At 43.8% G+C, this 18,746-nt stretch overlaps 2 protein-coding genes across 4 annotated transcripts in view; both read right to left on the bottom strand.

The window, feature by feature from the left end:
* Window positions 1-394: 394 nt before the first annotated feature.
* On the bottom strand, window positions 395-9,664 carry mlf1 (myeloid leukemia factor 1). 2 transcript variants are annotated; one of them, XM_036536862.1, is made up of 8 exons: window positions 9,526-9,664; window positions 7,032-7,040; window positions 6,763-6,934; window positions 2,412-2,498; window positions 2,168-2,296; window positions 1,891-2,050; window positions 1,447-1,585; window positions 395-1,184 (listed from the first exon to the last, which is right to left on the bottom strand). In XM_036536862.1, the coding sequence occupies exons 1-8, from the start codon at window positions 9,570-9,572 to the stop codon at window positions 1,100-1,102; spliced, it is 828 nt and encodes a 275-aa protein (XP_036392755.1). In that variant the 5' UTR covers window positions 9,573-9,664; the 3' UTR covers window positions 395-1,099. The 2 variants fall into 2 exon arrangements, with proteins under 2 accessions (XP_036392755.1, XP_036392756.1); XM_036536863.1 differs by lacking the exon at window positions 7,032-7,040.
* A 2,081-nt stretch (window positions 9,665-11,745) lies between these two features.
* rsrc1 (arginine/serine-rich coiled-coil 1) overlaps window positions 11,746-18,746 on the bottom strand; it is a 123,035-nt gene continuing 116,034 nt past the window's right edge. For both annotated transcript variants that reach the window (XM_036537462.1, XM_036537461.1), the window contains exons 8-10: window positions 16,531-16,637; window positions 14,332-14,457; window positions 11,746-11,953 (exon numbers count right to left, since the gene is read on the bottom strand). In XM_036537462.1, coding sequence (XP_036393355.1) covers window positions 11,861-11,953; window positions 14,332-14,457; window positions 16,531-16,637 — 326 coding nt within the window. In that variant the 3' untranslated portion in view covers window positions 11,746-11,860. The remainder of the gene's footprint in view (window positions 11,954-14,331; window positions 14,458-16,530; window positions 16,638-18,746) is intronic.

The following is an 18,746-nucleotide window of genomic DNA, read 5'->3' as shown; positions in this document are numbered from 1 at the left end:
GTACATGACAACCAAAGCTTGATACCTGAGTGCCATCTACAGGACTTTTCTCGGCATGTCCCGAAAATACTGCTGTCGTAACACGTGTGGCTTGCGTTACTGATGCATGTCCGTCTTAAACGTTGAATTATCGTCTCAAATAACAGTGATAGAAATAGAACGCTGCCGAGTTTTTAAACATAGAAAGTCTGTTCATGGATAAACAGCACGCAAAACATTTCAGCAACAGAATATTTTATTTGCCAACCGACACAGAAAAACTTTCAAAGTCTCTTTCTGTGTTAAAACTGATTTCACCAAAAGATATGAGGATTTCACAAAAACTGTTAAAGATCCCCATGCTACTTAATATTGGAATTGATGAGACAATTGACAAAGAATATAAAAAGGGCATTTGTTTATATATATATATATATTTTTACAAAGACAACTTACAGCAGATAAAATATCTTGAGGATCATGGCAACTACACATTTCACATATACACACACTATTAATCTAAATGTATGCAGGAACTATAAACAACAAAATTCTCAAAATATATTTGTGACCTTTACGGATGCATTCTGTACAACCTTAAAATGAGATACAGAGTTTTCTACTCACTCAGGTGCACAATCTGCTGTAACCTAAAATTACAGTGTTTCTATGCCTTTTGTTGTGTATCCCAAATACATGAATGGCATCTTGTAACCCTGCTGTTTCGGGGGGAAAAAAAAATCAGTGTGTTTGTCTACATTCTCAGACAATGAAATGATTCCTGAATTCCTACAGCACATTGCAGTCTATGTTTCACTGCTCCTCCTAGCTGTCCTAAAGATTCTCCCTAGCTTTTACAGCAAGCATGTGTGATTGGACCTGCTCCGATTGGTAAAGAGACTGGATTCATGTAAAACTCTGCTTTTAATCTGTGCTGTGATCATAAACATGGAGAAAGGGGACTGAAAGAAAACACAGTAGAAATTTCAGTAGCTATCCACCAGCTCAGCTGAACAAAAGACTGCTGGAAAGCAAAGGGATTTGGTCTGGGAGGCACACAGGAGCACCAGAGCATTGTTTCCTGAAGAGTTTTATTCCTGTTTTTATTCCTGCTATGACTTCATTGTTTTTTCATGCTGGATCCCTTGGCGTTGGGGTCACTGACGCGCGCTTTCCTCCCCTCTGCTTTCAGCTTTGGCTTCTCACTGGAAAAACACAGAAGAATCCAATCAATCATAAGTCAGCCTACCAGTAATTAACCAAACAAGCGAATAACTGTTACGACACAAAGAACTGACTATTAATACAATGGTATTAATGGAGTTAAAGTGATAGTAACAACATCATAGATATTTTACTGGTGTTCCTGGTTGGTTGGTATGTTTTGACTTGAAGTCTACCCGTCATTAGACACCGGAGGGTAAAAGGTGGGTGTGTCAGATGCATTGGGTCATGGGGATCACTGACCTCCTGCCCTCCTCAGCATTGGCGATGGCTGCTCGGTGCACGGCCCTAGTTTTCGGTGCCTCCAGGCGGGACATGCGGGTAGGTGGACAGAATTTCGATACCTCCTGCTGCCATTCATCATCGAAAGACTGTGCTTCAGCTGCGAGGTCAAAAGGCAAGGTTCAGGCGTCAGGTGCAGTTTTGGTATGGCTTTTAACCCTAAAGAGTCTGATGGACTTTATACCAGCAATGGTTAAAATAAATGATCTGTGCAGTGATAGGCTACAATCCCAAATATCAGGATACTGCTGCAATACTGGAATACTAAGTGTGTGTGACAAAATTTAAGCACTTAATGCAAAAAAAACACCCAAAATGGTCTCTCTCTTGCATTTTTTCTCATATGTAGAAATGGGGAAAATAATAGATAATATCTTTCAAGGCCTATGTTGAGGACACACATACTTTCGTCCATGTTTTGAAAGTCCTGGTTGAACTCCCGTTCTCCAGTCCTCCGGTTGTGCTTCTTCTCAATGACGTGTCCTCGGTCATGGATATGGTGTCCTATCGCCATCTTCTCCCACCCGCTCTCCGAGTCCTTCATCGACCGCCGGGTTTCCTTTATCTGGATGATGAGATCAGAGGATGGTCAGATTGCAGTTTAGCACTGAGATGAACTAACAGGACATTAATCTTCCTGTCAATCTATCCGTCAAACACTATCCTCCCTCCCTCTACCTACCCCACCCGGTGCCTGACGTGTCTGGCTGGAGGCCTGGAACACCTTGGGAGGTTCATCCCCGACCTTGGAGTACGTCATGACCGAGGAGGAGCTGAAGGAGTGGGTGTTGGAGTCTGTTGATAGGTTCTCCTGGAAAACACACACAAGCATCGACAGCAATGAAACTCAGATGGCAGTAACAGTGTCAACAAAGTCAGGAAATGGCCCGAGGAAGGAGCATAGAACAGAAAGAGACAAGACTCACAAAGTTTCTGTGCATATCCTCCATCACATTCCTCATGCCGAACATCATATTGTCCATCATGCTGAAGGGGTTTCTGAAGTCCATGCCCTGGAGAAAAGCAGAACATTTGCTGCACATTCACCCACGATATTCCATTCAGTCACAGCAAAAATCAATGTACATGTTTAATGTGTCAAATTTTAAGTTACCCAGTAATAATATTATTGGTAACTATCATTCATCTGGTAATTCTTCACATAGCCACGCTACTATAAATGTGGCAAGAGCTTAAAAAATCAGTTCTACTTTTTCACATCTCTGAATGAAAATATAATAATGTAATAACTGTGATAATGTCACATTGCAGCCCAGCACACAGTTCTCCACACTGCTAGTGTGTAGTACAGCTAAATCAGTCCCAGTTCCCCCAATGTTACATGACAGTGCATCCCTGTGTAGTCAGTTTGCCACATTAATACTGTATAGTAGAGCCAATTAAATAGTCAGTTGTCCCCATTTTGACAACAGGGTACAACTCTTCAAGGAGTCACATTACCCCAGTGCTGCTGCATAATACAGCTCTTCAAATAGTCAGTATTCTTCCACTTCATGTTTAGCATGGCAATAACCAACCACAGAACATTCCCTTGTACTGCAGTCCTGTAACTAACCACAGGTCTCCAGGGAATCCAATAGCACTCCACTGTGCATCCCTGCCAGAATCTGCCAGAGGGGCAGTTTCCAGAGGAACGGGCCCAGCAGGGGAGAGAGCAAACACAAGCTACAGCCACAAGGGTGACAGCAGCACGCACATATGCCCTCGCTTCCATTCACCACATCCAACTGTGGCTCCACAACCTCACAGGACACAGATCTAGCTAAGAATTATTCTGCACTGCAATTACATTATCTTAAGGCGCAATTAACTGTCGGTCTGTAACATTAGATGACTGGTAGTTGGTTCACTGTTCCTTTATAACGGCGTTTGCATCACCTTGTAGCTAGCTGGTACGTAAAAAGACCAACACAGCCTCCATCTCTCTGGTCATGCTCAAAATGTACTTATTTCTAATTGTGGGAGATCACACTCTTCACCTGCCATTTTGCCAGGCTACGTCCTTCTTTGTTGGTTCCGTAAAGACAGCTGCTTCTACTAATCATAGTGCAACTACACCTTGGCCTCACAAAGTACTAGGCAGCCAACTGTTTCTGGATATACCTGCTTTCACATATCACCTACATCTGGGTGTAGGTGGAAACAACCCTGTAATCATTGTGACCTTCCTGCGCACCTGAAAATGTGTGAAGGGAAATGAGCCTCTAAACTCAGCCATCCACCCACCCAGATTTGAGGGTTGTCACGCGGAGACAAATACGTTTTTAGTATGTATAAAATCAGTATGTCCGATGGCAATCGTTCAGGTATTGGCATTCAAACAACAAACTTCTGGTCATTTTGGAAAGGAACGGAGAGGACAAGTTTCATTAAAGCTATGTCCTAGTGCTGACCATGCTGTCAACACTGCCAAAGTGTGACCCAAACGAGTATTACAAAAGAGAAATGTGGGGACAAAGAATCATGGGAATGTATAATGGATGTTGAATATGTGTATTTACATGGTCTATTCCGGTATTTGATATGGAATGCCCATGCACAATACCAATGGGGCTAAGCACCTTGCCTTGCTGAGTGTGCAAGCTGAGAGAATATGACAGACATTTCTGCTGTGACCCCCCCCCAGGACGCCAAACGGGGGGAAGTGGTGGGGGTGATATTGTGGTACTGTGAGTGAACTGATACTCTCTAATTCGTACCCGTGGCCACGGATTATTACGGATTTAACAGTGAAACGGATCCTTATTCCAGGAATTATGCAGGGATCCAATCAGACAAGAGTCTCTGCGCCGTGGTGTCAGCTCTTTCTAAAGGTCACGGTGATGTAAAACTATCAACACTCATGAAAGCGTCTATGCACTAATAAAGCCCATGAGGCAAGTTATATTTCTGCTGTGGGTGTATTTTTAGACAGCCAGGGTTGAAAGTGCAAAATACGCCGCATGTCCAACATGGTCTTTGGCACATTATTTTAAGTGCCCTGTGCTGGTGCAGGGGGTCAGAGCACCACCTGGGCTTGAGCTCACAGCCCTTTTTTCAGCAGCTTGTCATGGCATTGTGCCTCTCACTATGCCCCTCGTGGCAGCGAAGCAGAAGCATGACTCACAGGGCGCAGAGGGACAGCAGCCTTTATTTTAGATCATGAGGGAGAGTACCCCTGCTGAGTCTTTAAAGGACAGGTGGATTCTGGGTAAAGAGAGGACTCTGGCAAAGCTTAGGCAGCCACCTTTCAATGGATCTCAGAGCAAATGAGTGACATGTGCCTTTATGTATTCTCTTCATGTTTTATTTCAGTTTGTCTAAGTGACACAGTGGACTGAAGACTTACATACGTATGTGCTGATTTTCTAACACCCCTTTGCCTTTAAAGATTCCTGTGAAAGCTGATATTAAGTAAGCACGTATCCGAGAGAGATGGGCTGGAGGGAAACTCTATTCCAAATGGCCTTGAATGTGAGGAGCGTACACATTCGCTGGCTGTAGGATCCAGCACTGGGTCAGATGACACGACAAGACTGATCACTGTGTATGTGTGTGTGTACTTAGGTGGAAGACAGGTCACTGAAGCACACGACACTGTAGAACAGAAGGAGGGTGCATCTATCATTGCCAATAGTCCTGGAAACAAAGCCATAGGATATGAGTGAAGCAGAAGGGACATTGCAATGTATGTGCTTCATTAAAGCAGCACCTCAACACTGTGCCTTATAGACTGCAAAAGGTCTGGTGTAAGGTGCAGTGTGCAGACTCACTAGCCGTTTTTTCTCTTAATGAAACCAAAGCTTTCTTCCTTTTTGTGGGGTGCACGGATTCCCTTGCCTCTGCAGAATGGGGGGAAAAAGGTTGCAAGTCCAGGAAGAGTCTGGCATCTGATGAAAGTAATTACCCGGGATTAATATATTGGCCCCATGCAGAGGCGAAGGATTAGCACGGGATGCGGGGACTATGTTTAGCACCTCTGGGCTTCCAGAGTGAGCAGCTGAGTATCATGAGGCTCCACACTGGAAGGTGTCTTCAGGCGAGCTGGGAGCAAAGCCTTTCGGAGCTCCTCCTCAGGGATAACACCGCACCGCACCACCCTCTTACGCGTCCTCCGCCAATCCGCTCCATTCTATGCGCTTTTGTTCTGCAAAACTACGATTGCACAACAGGGCGGCAGTCCACAAAAACAGACTGAGGGAAAAATCCATAGCCTTTCATTTCTGTTGTTATGTGTCCAGGCTTACTGGACCGAGCATGACTTTAAGCATCTACTGTCAATGTTTTGAAAACACATAAGAAAGAACATGATAACCTTACAGCTGCGCACTGTAAAATGCGCTCAAAGTGGTTGCAAGACAAAGACAACTGTCAGGAGTTTTGCCCTTTGCACGTAAGATACATCAACAGCAGGCCTGACAATGAATCAAAACAAACAGGATTATTTTGGTGTTGGCTTGCTCGCTGTGTTCTCCAGAGAACTATTGGTCCATTTGTCTGAGAAAGAAGAGAGTAAGTGGAACAATGCACTGGCTGGGTGGTCTAAAAATACCCCTCTTGCTAAAGATAACAGTGATACGAGGCCAGGAGCTGCCCTTCTGCGACCCAAACTTGAAGCGCTTCTCTGTTCAATAAGTCTGTTACCACCAGCCAGGGATTGAATTACATAGCCATGGCAATTTTCCATCCCCGTCAATCTGTGACCCCAGTAAACCCTGCCTTTTGTTTTTTTTTTTGGTGCCTTTTTTCCCCCCCCTGTTCGCTGGAACAGCAGGCAGGGGCACAGAGGCTAAACGCATGTGTGGGGCTTCTTCACTCATCGACCCGGATGGGGGGAAATGTGGGTCAGTCATGAGCACACATTGCTGAAGATCTCAACTATCAGCATGACTCAGTACTAGCACCCTGGGAGCAGCAATGAGTGGTAAAGGCCGGCCATTCTGAGAACAGCAGTGATGAACTAGGGTGGTAATAATCTATCATTTGCTAGAAATGGCATCAGAGAACTTTTTTCCTTTCAAGGAAAAACTTTCAAGCACACCAGTACAGTCATGAGCACTTGTTCATTTTTTTCCTGAAATAGCACTGATTTATTCGATGCATTTTAATATTGTGCGTGTCTATATTGATTAGATGCATTTATACTCATGATGTCAGAATGCAGATAAAACACTTTACAGAAAAGATGCAACTGCAGTGTCATCAAGTCTGGCTGCATATCCAGAACCCGAAGGAGAACCACAACAGTATAGTACACTGTCACCTACACTCCCTTACCATGCGGTCCTGCCGAAGCGCCATGCTGGTGCCAGGCTGTCCCCCTGTCCCTCTGTCTCGAGGCTCCCTGCCTCGCCCATCCGTCAGTCGTGGCATTATGTCGTGGCCAAAGGGGTCGGAGAAGGTCCGCATCATCTGCCGCACGCGCTCATTGTGTGCCTGGAAGGGATCCCTGTGGGGCGCAGGGTGGAGCAGAGAGGAGTCGCAAGGTGGGACGGCAATTTAGACATGCATTAAAGTAGAAAAACATGTATAAACTTTAAGCTTACCTAGATGAGCTATAGAGAAAGGGGAAAATGGGAAGAAGAGAAGAAGAAATTCAGAACAAGAGCCTGCTGTTCAACTCTGCTTTCAGCTGGGTCTGCAGCAGGTTAGGAGTGAGCAAAGTGATTTGATGCCTAAGGTTATTGCTGCATTAAACACTGCAATATTCACCATTCTCATGCTGGCATTCTTGCCTGGTTTTACTGATTTATGAGTGTTGACAGACTGTACACGAACCTACACAATAAAGGCTGGTTATTAAAAAGGCATTAATGACAGCAACCTGGACAACTAAACGACTTCTGGTTACAGAGTAAGGGGGACTGCTGACTACTCAGGATAATGTCACCCTCTATGACAGGATTCATGATCATCTAACTGCTTTTTTTCTGACTGCAATAGCAGTGTGATCTCACCTCTCACATGTGATTTCATCAGTTGCCTGTCACTGAAATTAACTGACAACATGGTCAAATTTAAAGATTGTAATACTCACTTAAATAGGTTACTGAAAGTTAAGCGCAAAGTGACAGAATGGTTGGACTGCTCACCACACCCCCCACTCAAGATGAACTCATGGAGGATGACTGTCCCACGTGCAGACAAACCAAAATTAAATTTTTGGTTTGGCCACATCCCCCCAGACCTGATGCACTTGGCACCTACCTGTAGAATCTAGCAAGTGTCAGTGACCAAATAATGCAATGTTAATGCACTGTCAGTGTGGTAATAGTTGTTATTTGTAAAAAAAAAAAAAAAAGGACAAGACAATAAAACAAAATACCTATATGTGTACATGCAATAAACCTATAAAATGTTCTTGTCTAACAAAATATTATAATAGCTACTCTAGGTACACTTTTCAAAATGTGGGCGGTTATTTCAATATATTCTTTCGATTTACAAGCAACTACATTCCAACATTTTTTTTCCAATATTTACCCATATTTAAAAAGCCTTATAACGTAAGCAATGATGGTACGAATTGTGCAATAATAAAATCTATGACCACACCACTATATTTTGCATTCTCTGAGCTGCATTGATTAGCTAGAAATTAGCGTTTTGTTAAATTTACCAAGTTACTTTTTGCTCCCCTCATAAAACAGTTGCACAAATTCGTAATAATAAGCACACAAATCCATAACAACGCATCCGACATACTTACACCTCGAGGGGTTTATTTTCATTTCAATTATTTCCAAATGTAGTTAGATAGTGATTTAAATTGTGTGCAACTATCGACCTCGCTGCCTGCACTCCAGTGGCATAACTTCAACCCTGTTACGCAAGCACGCCCTGAATGCAGCTAACGTTAAAACTGTACATGTGTCTTCGTCCCTTTCGTTAATGTCAGTGTACAGTAACAGCATCTGACGTTAACCCTATATCCTCCCACGTTATAACCTGAAATATCTGGCGTTTCGTGCATGGGCAGTAAGCTAGCAAGTGCACGGTAAAACCTGCTAAACCTGGGTCTCAGCGGCACAGATGGCGTCTTGCGCCAGCGCCTTTGGCACATTCCCACTGGAGCGGACATGGCAGCGGTACCATGCCAGGGCTCCTCGGCCAAGCGAGGATTGCAGCCTCAGACAACGCCAAACTCCATTCATGAGAGAATGCAGTTTCAAATGCTATATTTATTTAATCTGCTTTAGCTAATTTAAGATACCACTGCTGGGAAAATAACAGCTAAAAATGTTTGGGTAAACTTGCTACTATCCCCTTCAATGGCTACAGTACACACTGAATATTCAAGACAGCCTGCTAGACTAGGTCATCGTCATATTACGTTGTCTAAAATCAGATACTGTTAACCAACATTGTTGCTGGACAAGAAAAAAATTCAAATATTGCTAATAATAATAATAATAATAATACTAATCTACTCGGTCTAGCGAAATTAGAATTTACTACTACGAAATTACTACTACGCAGTAGTTACCAAAGTTAACCACACTTTATATGGGGGAAATGGCTAAAATGTTTTTGCTCAATTTGCTAACTCGACTGATTTACATAACTAGACTACAATAACTGTCTAAATGTTCAATAAAGATTCAACCGGCGAACAGCCTAGAATGTTACAAGATAACTAGTTATCTTCGCTTCGGTCAACCAGCAAGCATCTGTAATATTCATTTAAAGATAAACATCACGCTGGTGACCCCCAAGTTCATCCAACCTGACAGTTAACCAACTACTGAGATAAGGCAGGTGCGCAATGTTAACTACCCTATACAGGCAGATGGCTCTCAACCCTAGCCAACAAACGTGTAGGACGCAGTTAGTTTTAAACCACTAACGTGTATGGTATTGTTAATGTTATTTTAACACATCTATAACATGAAAGACTGGACATGACAAGCTAACGGTGATAAAGCTTCTACGGTACCTAACATATCCAGCTGGCAATTTTAAGTGAATCAAACCAAGGGATCCACACAAGCAATTCACACGTCTGTCACAATCAGATTAACGTTACTAAAATATACTTACGAGAAGAACGGATCGTCGTCGAATTCCCTGAGAAGGCTGTTAAACATTTCCACGCTTCAGTGGTTGCCTAGCGCTACAGGTAGCTATACGGTTGTTAATGCCTTAAGGTTCTCTCTGAAAGCACCGCCGTCCCTTGTGTTTTTTTACGTCTGCGAAGTAACTACAGAACCACGCAACATATTAAAACGCTGAGCCGCAGGGCTGCGCGGCACATGACCTTTCTCCAGCTTCCCGATTGGCTGGCTATTCAGGGACCGGCTGATTTTACTGCTGTGTTGCTAGTCCGGTGTCATGGCAACGCCAGCTCGTCTAAGTTCCTGAGAATTCTAGAAAAGTGGCCAGTCTTTTAATTGATTATGAATATACCAATTTCTGAAAACACAGCTAGATACTATTATAGCATAAGTATTAATTATTCAGCAGTAGTATGCCAAGGAGGTAAAGCGCATTGAGAATATTACGTTTTAGGTTCTATAGGCTCAATTATTTAGCTTTGCATGTAAATTAGTATGGAATCCGCCTTCCTCCGTCTCCGTTTTGTCTTATCAAAGCTGAACACTTCACAAATGTGCTTATCTCACATTGTGCCATCTTGTGGCGAATGAGTTCGTTTTGACTATTGCAGCATGAACAAACGGTGTCATGTGGTGTCACAAAAATCAAAATCATTTTCACATAGAAGTATGCAGTGTCCTTAAGCCTTACGGACACTTTAAAACTAGACTGCTAAGATTACTGGCAGATTATTACTGCTAAGATAACCACATTTTTGCTTCATTTCTTTTTTTACCACGTTATCCAATCAAAATAAAGACCAGGTACACCAAAAGGCGTGTCTGCTTGCAGCCAAAATGATAACCCAAAGCAATGTTGACAGAATCTTTACGGTGGAGCAAACAACACTGAGCAGAACTGGAATGAAGATCATGCATTTTTTCCAAAAGTGATGTTTTTGGCACATTTTTAGTTTAGGCATTTTATGGAGTAGTTATTCTATATGATGAGACACATTTCTAGAAGCATTACATTGTTACGTCAAACCTAAAAGCTCAACAACATTCCAATTCATCATTAGTCTAGAACGATCTACATATTGTAGGTCACATTTTTTCACCAGTTAATAGATAGCAAGTAATGAGAAAACACTTAATTTTTGATACAAATAGAAAATGCCAAAATTTTAGCATACCTTTAAGTAGAACACTGATGGCTATGGTACTGTATACACATAATTATTCTGCTGTGCAAACTAACAAAGTAGCCATCCTTGTGCTCTGAAGTTTGAAATTATTAAAACAGACACACTGTGCAAATAAATATGAAACCAGTCTTCAATACAGTCACTCAAGTGGTGATCACTTTTACTTATACAGCACAAGGGTTTGTTGTTCAAGCGCTTGACTATCAAGTTTGCCGATTCCTGGTGGTGAAATGACTATTGCTTCAGTTCTTAATCACAAGTCAGCGCAATCAGTAACAGAACCCTGTGCTTCTGCAATAGGATCTGCCACCCAACACCCAGGCATCTGGCTGACTGGCGTAAGGACAGACATCTGCTGTGCTAGTATTGCTGGTCTGCCCAGTAAAAGAGCGTGGAAACATACACTGCTGTATTTTTAGCGAGAAAAAAAGGGGAGCGGTACGTTTGCAGGCCACCAAGCAGTGCAGGCCCCAGGAACACTTGGAGACTAATGGTGACATTTTAGTTGCTACGCAGGAGAACGCAAGCGTGCAAGGGCCTCCCATCCCCCGCCCCAGCCCATTATAACCCAGACATATGCCCAGACTGTAAATAGAGTTTGAGATGGGACACTGTCTACTAGGTTGTAACAGACCTGGTGCTTCATGCTTCCTTTGTTTCTATTGCTGAACTTGTTTCACAACAGACTACCAAGTTCATCACACTGCTGCTGGTTGTATTTTGGACCACAACACGCTGTGAACCTGCAATAGTTTCCACGGTTTGTTTATCAAAATGGCAGCAGAATTATAAGAACCCCTATTGTAACAAAAGGAGAAAGAATTTTTTTAAAATGTTGACATTTATTTCTAAAATGTTAACCAAAACTTGTTACAAAAATGACAGTCAATAAAAGAACACAAAACTGAGTTTTACAATGTTTCAACTCATCACAACTTGCTGATGAATTCCAGATCTGTGATGTCTAACCATACAAGAGATGGAGCACCACATGGAGGACATACACTCAGATCTGACTGCCTTCAATACGAACACTTCAGCAGGAGACTCCTATTCGATCCTTTTGTTTTATGTGATGGTAATACTGTCCAATACAAAAGCCATTCTGTCAGGCCTCCGGGGATATTATGTCAATCATGGCACTGGACTTCCCATGAGCCTCTCCTGGCGAAGGGAGATCAATCTGTTCAGCCAGAGCTCCTCGGCCTCTTCCTTGTCCATAAACAACTGCAGGGGAACATACAGACAGACAGACACACAGACAGAAGTTAGAGGACATTACACGTGAGATTTTTCTGCTATAGAGACTCAGATTGTGAAGACGAGGGACAAATCAGTGCCACAACACCACAACACAAAGTAATGCCAATATAATGACATAATAGACACTTTTACCTTCACTAAACCTGTTACAAAAACAACACACATCAGAAAGTATCAAGGGGGGGAACTACAGTCAAAATACATTTTTTGATATGACTCAAACACGGTATCCATATGCCGGAAAAACAGCACAGTGTACGCTGAAGCTCAAGCACTGCAGCCCTGGTTAAGCAGTGCCGTCTACACACTGCTTGAAGTTAATGGCTCCTTCTGAGTGAGATCTGAATAACTCACTCTTTCTCTGCATAAATATTTGGGAGGGAGGGTGAGAGAATAAATGGAAAAAGGGAAAAAAAAATGCCGGGAGAGGGGAAAAGAGGAGAGAGCTGATTTAGTGGATAAACCGAGAAAGGGCAGCGGAAATGGGGCAGAATCCAGACCATGACAGAAGAAACAGGAAATTAGAACAGAGTGGGAAGGTGAGGAGAGATGCAGGTTGATGGGACGGGGGGGGGGGGGGGGGAATGGATTAGGCACGTGTTCGTCAGGACGGGCAGCGAAAGTCATGGCAGCGCTCCCATGTTGTTTTTCACATAGTGCATGTCAAAACTTTGAGCGGTGGAAAAAGCGCCTGCTAGAATGGTCACGAGGCTGACAATGCAGTGTGATTGGAGCCCGGCCCCGTCGGCGCGTGGCCCTCTGTGTGACCCACAAAATACCAGGAACTGCCACTCAACCCATGATGGATGCACTGGAGATGACGTAACTGAAGATGTATGTGTCACGCAACACAAAGGGGGCAGGCACTTCTCTTAACCAAATACTGCGTGCGCATGCTCTTAAGGATGACTCCTGCGACTCCTGCAATACCGGGCTCGAATTGAGATCACTGTGCGTTTGATAATGGAAAGCAGGTCACATGACCTAAATGCTTTTCATGTGTCACATGACGCAGACCACAGGAAGCGGTCACACGACAAACACATAGCACTTTCAACCCTGCATGTGGCTCGTGGCATGACCGGATCACTGACAGGCTTCATGACGGGGGTCCTGACTCCTGAGAACAGGGGACACATTCTCTGATAAATGCTGCTCGGGGCTGCCAATTTTACATTTAATCAATCAACAACATGCAATCATCAACATGCAAAAACATCTTATCTATAAATATTACACAAAGGCTATATTCTGTGTCCAACATGTTTTTTAGACAACAGCTAAACATCGACTCTGGTTAATTTCCTCTCTTCTCGATCGACAGCGTCAGAATTCATCCCTGTTTTTTAGACAACAGCTAAACAACAGAGCCCGGTCTTACCAAAGCCACATGCATACACAGTAGAGAGTAATGACAATAAAAGCCTGACTTTGACTGATTTAGAACAAGCTTACATTTAAGCACTTGTGATACGGTACACACTGAAGCAGCAACTGAATGCTCATCTTTAATCAGTTAAGAGTCAGACAGCTGAAGTTTATTCCTCTATACACTATTAAAGGGCTGTGATCCGTTCAACTCCCACACCCCATGTATCGATGTGTGGAAGAGGAATTTAGCGTGAATCCGAGTTACTCTTGTGTCATCTTCAAGTCTTCAAAATATCTTCTTTAGAAGCAGAGAAGGACATTTGTCCCTGTCCCACTCATGCCTGGTGCGCTGGATTGCGTGGACGTGTGCACAGTAACAGCGTGTATTATCTGCATGTAGGAGACTCAACACAACATCGCACGCTCCGCTACCCAGGCTCTGGCACCGGCCGCTAACGAGTTTGAAATTACAGTACATACAGTACATTGTGGCAGTTAAATGATTGAATCATTATTCCTAATTCCGCTCCTCCGCCTTCGGCATATTGCTGTCATAGATCAGGCTGTCGAGGGGGATCTGCATTCGTCACAGGTAACTGGATTTCCCAGCGAGCTGGAGATGAATCGCACGCTGCACTTTCACTGCTTCTGTACGGAAATATTAAACCCATCGACTCTGGTTAATTTCCTCCCTTCTCGATCGACAGCGTCAGAATTCATCCCGTTTTGTCACATGCACACGGGTGTCAGGACTAAACACTGCCCGCTCCACCCTGCGGACTGCAGCCCCGGCCAGAGACCAGCTGTGTTTCAGCATGTTCTGGTGAGTTCTGTTTGCAGCGACGTACAGCAAAAATGAACTCCTCTGCAAACTTCTACTGCCAGCAGCATGCCTGCACGGGCACGGGCACGCGCACGCGGACACGCACACACACACACACACACACACGCACGTACAGAGTTGTACTTACACTGGGGTGGGCCAGAGTATCAGTGTCATGATAGCGAATAGCTGTTGGAAGAGAGGCGATTTCTTGTTTGTCAAGGGGCAGGTCCTCTGAATCCGGGTCTTGCTTGATTTCTGCTGGTTCAGACGTCTGCAGAAAAGGAGAAAGTATTATAATGCATGTATGCACCAGCATAGCAGAGAGTGATGCAGTGGCAGATGTTCAATATAAAATTTCCTTCATCCACTGGTTATTAATTACGAGTAAGACTTCACTTAACCCACTGAATCACTACCTTGTTGTCATTTCACAAATCAACAATGGAACAAACTATGGTGAATTAGACAAAAACCTGCAAAATTCATTGGATCAGAGCTGCTGTCAAACTTGCAGATCTCCTGAAAGTGCACACAACCACTGGTACTGATGATGCCATAATAATAAGCTACTCTAAAGGAAGACAAAGCAGTTTTAGAATATTAATCCGTTCTCATGCATTTTTTGCTTAAATGCAATTTAAAAGGCACCCAAGGTAGTTCTACAGTAAATGAGGGCATAGAAAACAAAGTATTTATGCATTAGCCCTGCAAGTGCCTTTTAACTCTTGCATGCCCAGTATATCCATCTCAGCATTCCCAGAACATATTTACTTATTCTGGAATTTTTTTAAACCAAATGTCAATAAGATAAACATGTCAGATGACCATTTTAGGTTGACAGCGTTCTTCCCTCAGACAACAGTGCCCTTGTTGCCCTTCCATAGAAAGACCAGCCGTTCAATGCGGAAAAAGCCGACCACACTGACACTGTCACATTTGTTCCACAGCATGCCAGATTCAATGCAGCCACAGCAGATGAGAGTTTCCAGTTACACAAGTCTTAGCCTATGGTTTGTAGCAGAAGCACACTCAGTGACCTGAGAAGCTTTGCAGACTGGTATAAATGATTCACACTCACTTATATGATAAAAGAATTTTAAAAGTTGAAGTTAAAATACTGGTAAGCTCAAGTACTCTGCTTGTCCTGTGTCCACATAAAACGCTCAAAGATTAAAGTCAGGAAATTGGTAGCCATAACCCTCTGAAAGTCTTCAGGTTATGTCTAGACAATGGGGGGAAAATGAATGCATCTGAATGACACAAGTGTCACACAAGTAGTTCATCAGTTTCTTATGCACTGAATTAATCTTTTAACAGTTCACAATTTCAAGACACTTAAGAAATAAAATAAAAGTACAAAATAATACAAATTATTCTCATGTTTCACTAACTGGTTAAATGAATTTTGTGATTTTAACATACGTGTATTACATATTTTAAACAGAAATACAATTTACAGCTTGGCTAGGTACCCCTGGGCTAAGATATTGTTGTTTTGATATGGTGTCCTGGATTGTGTGCTGGACTGTACAGTTTGGGAACCATCCACAAGGTGGCAGTGTCAGCATGGGACTGGAGTATGACTTCACTTCTCTGGCAGCTGAACAACATACCTAACCTTAACCATAAGGTTAAAACAGAGGCCGACAACCTTAATCAACCTTAACATAACACAACCTGATCCCGCAGGTTAACCGTGCTTCCAAAGCTGAAGCATCGGCTGCTCAGATGTGTGAAAAATGTACTGCAGGTATATTCTGGGTGCGAAACAGCATGGAGACAGAGAGCTAACTGTAAAAGCTGCAGGGCCTGGCTCCACAATGACTGCTCCATCCCCGTGGCTTTAAATGCCAGCTTTGTCATGTTGCTTCAAAAAGCCCAAGTGCAGCCTCTTGATCAGGCTCCAGCTACCAATAGTTTTAAAAGACACATAAGTGCTGCGATGGGAAAAAGAAAAAGTGTAGAGAAACGTATGCCTCGTGCAATTTATGAGATTACTTTGTTTTATTCGGACTGTCATGCTTTGTCCTGAGCTCGGTGGATCAGCAATGATTACCCACAAAACAAATTCCTTCATACTCTGAAGCCGGATCATTTCAATAATGACTTCTGTGCTGCTACTGTATCAGTGGAAAGCAGGGCCCCTTTTCAAGTGTCTTCTCTCTGTGACTGCGGCCACTTCGGCTTTTGTGCCGGGCTCTTCCTTTTGTGAACGCGGCAGATGAAAACGACTCCCCAGACAAACAAACGCACAAAACAACATTCAAACGGAATTATTCATTTCATCTGCGGACAGATGGAATAAACGGGGAAATCAAATAAAGGCGGCGGAGAGGGAGCGCACCTTTTTGCCATCTCTGGTTGATTTGAAAGCCTGGGCAACAAAAGACTCGCTCTCGATGGCCTCGATGTCCTTTATCCTGCGCACTTGCTCCTCCAGCGAGGCCTCTTCTAAAATCAGGGAGACAAAAGGGGGGACAGGGGGAGTGAGGCGGCCTGCTCCCAGCGACGGCTCCATTGTTGCCCCCCCTCTCCCGCCGCAGGTGCAGCTTGCGTTTCGGCAGGGGCTCACTGGAGTGGCCAATCTGATTTGGGTTTGCCGGTTTGGTATTATTCATGTTAAATGCACTGTAGCGTTAGGAAGAAGGAGAAGGGGGGGGGGACAATACAAGAAAAACATCTTTTATCGGCCCCTCGTTGCAGTTCCCTCTTTGTTATTTCATTTGGAAGTGCACGGGTTCCAGGGTCCGGCTGGACCGGAAGCATCCTGAGGTCACTGGCACCGCCCTCATGTTTCTGTCCCACCCTAACCCTCCTGCCCCACCATCTGAGAATGTAGCCTCTTACAGGCGGTCTAGTGGATAGCCCCTCTACATACAACAAGAGAGTGATGTCAGCGCTCCCATGAATTAAGGTGGGATGAGGAGGCGATAGAGAGGGATACAGAATGGGTGTCAGGTTGACAGACAACACAGAAAGGCTAAAACATTCCGGTAGAAACATATAAAAGAAACAAACAGATTAAAGTCATTTAATATTGTTATTTAGCAGATGCTCTTATCCAAGGGTGCCTTATGCTTATCCGCAGAAAGACAGTAACATATGGATGGACAGACTAGATGCTGTACCACATCCACAAATGACACGATCCCTGACACACAGAGGTTTCTTGTGCGAGGAACACCGGTAAAACGTGCCACAAGGACCTTGGTAGAGGAGACAAAGAGAAACACGGCAGCTGCATTGGAAGAGGTCGTGCCTGACAAAATCTCAGCTTGTTCTGTTTTAAACACGTTGCTATCAAATCACTGTCATCTCAAACAATATCAAAAATATTAACAATCCTTGGCTCTGGTTGCAAGGATTTAAAGCCTTCCTTGCATACGGTGCGCATTATGGCATTAGAAGCCTTTGTGAGGGAGGGGAACCCACACTGTCAGGAGTCTGACTGTTTAACTCTTCTTCCTCTGCATACACATTCTAACTTCCACCAAACTGTCTCACGGCAGCCGCTCTAAAGGAATGGGGGAAGAGACGGAAAACACCTCCATTATTCATGGCCTGTCAATCTACCTGCCAATCAGTCAATATCTCCATTCTGTTATCTGCCCACCTACCTATCCATTTATCTGCCCCTCCATGCCTCAATCTACCCGCCTGTCAATCTCAGACAGCTGTGGCTGTTTATGTCCCACGTGGAAGAGGGTTCACTTGAGAGACATGCGAAGACCTTGACAGAGGTGCGGGGGGAAAAAAGTTTGTTTTAATAGCTGCGTATTTGAAGTTATTACTTAAAAAAACAAAACAATGGTACAAATGCACACAGACACAGCAGGCACAATCATCCAATGAGAGCCGCCACTCGCTCCGTTTGCGGCTAATGAGAGGAATTAATTTCATCCATTAACTGCCTGGGAGCAACTGTCGCAGCAGATTTTCCGGGGCCGTATGTTTAATGAATAAATGAATATTTGTTCCGGTTTCATTCGGTTAGCAGCAGCGAAGCACACATTCTCATATACACAGCTTTCATTATCTCCCTTGTAACAGAGTGGAATATCAATTTCCACCCAGGTTTTTACGCACGCCAATAACACGAGAGAACGACAAGGTCCAGGCAGGAGCGACGGGAGGGATTCAAAAGTTTTCATTTTTTTTGTTTTTTTAACAACTGAGTGACAGATGGAATTAGTGTTCGATACCTGACATTGTGCCTCGTGGCTGGAGGAAAGAGAAATAAATGCCGCGCTACCAAAAATAGTTATTGCCTTGAATCCACGGCGAGATTGAGAGTTAAATGTTGGCACAATATCCTTTAGGAGGACGAGACCCGTCCTTCACATGACAGGAGTGGAGTTCAGTGCCCAGAGCTTAATGCGGCCCTGCTGCAGGACGCCTTTCAATCACTCATCTATTAATATTGCACAGGATCCTCTGTGCCGAGATCCTTAATGACAGAGAACATACAATTACCGGGGAAAAAACAGCTCCCCAAGAAATCTATCAATGATATATCAATGACAGCCCCTCTGCAAAAGAGTGGACGGCTTAGGAAGAGGA

This window comes from Megalops cyprinoides, chromosome 9 (assembly GCF_013368585.1).
Source record: "Megalops cyprinoides isolate fMegCyp1 chromosome 9, fMegCyp1.pri, whole genome shotgun sequence".
In the NCBI taxonomy this organism is placed as follows: domain Eukaryota; kingdom Metazoa; phylum Chordata; class Actinopteri; order Elopiformes; family Megalopidae; genus Megalops; species Megalops cyprinoides.
Note: the sequence above shows the minus strand (reverse complement) of the source record. Positions and strands in the feature narration are given on the sequence as shown.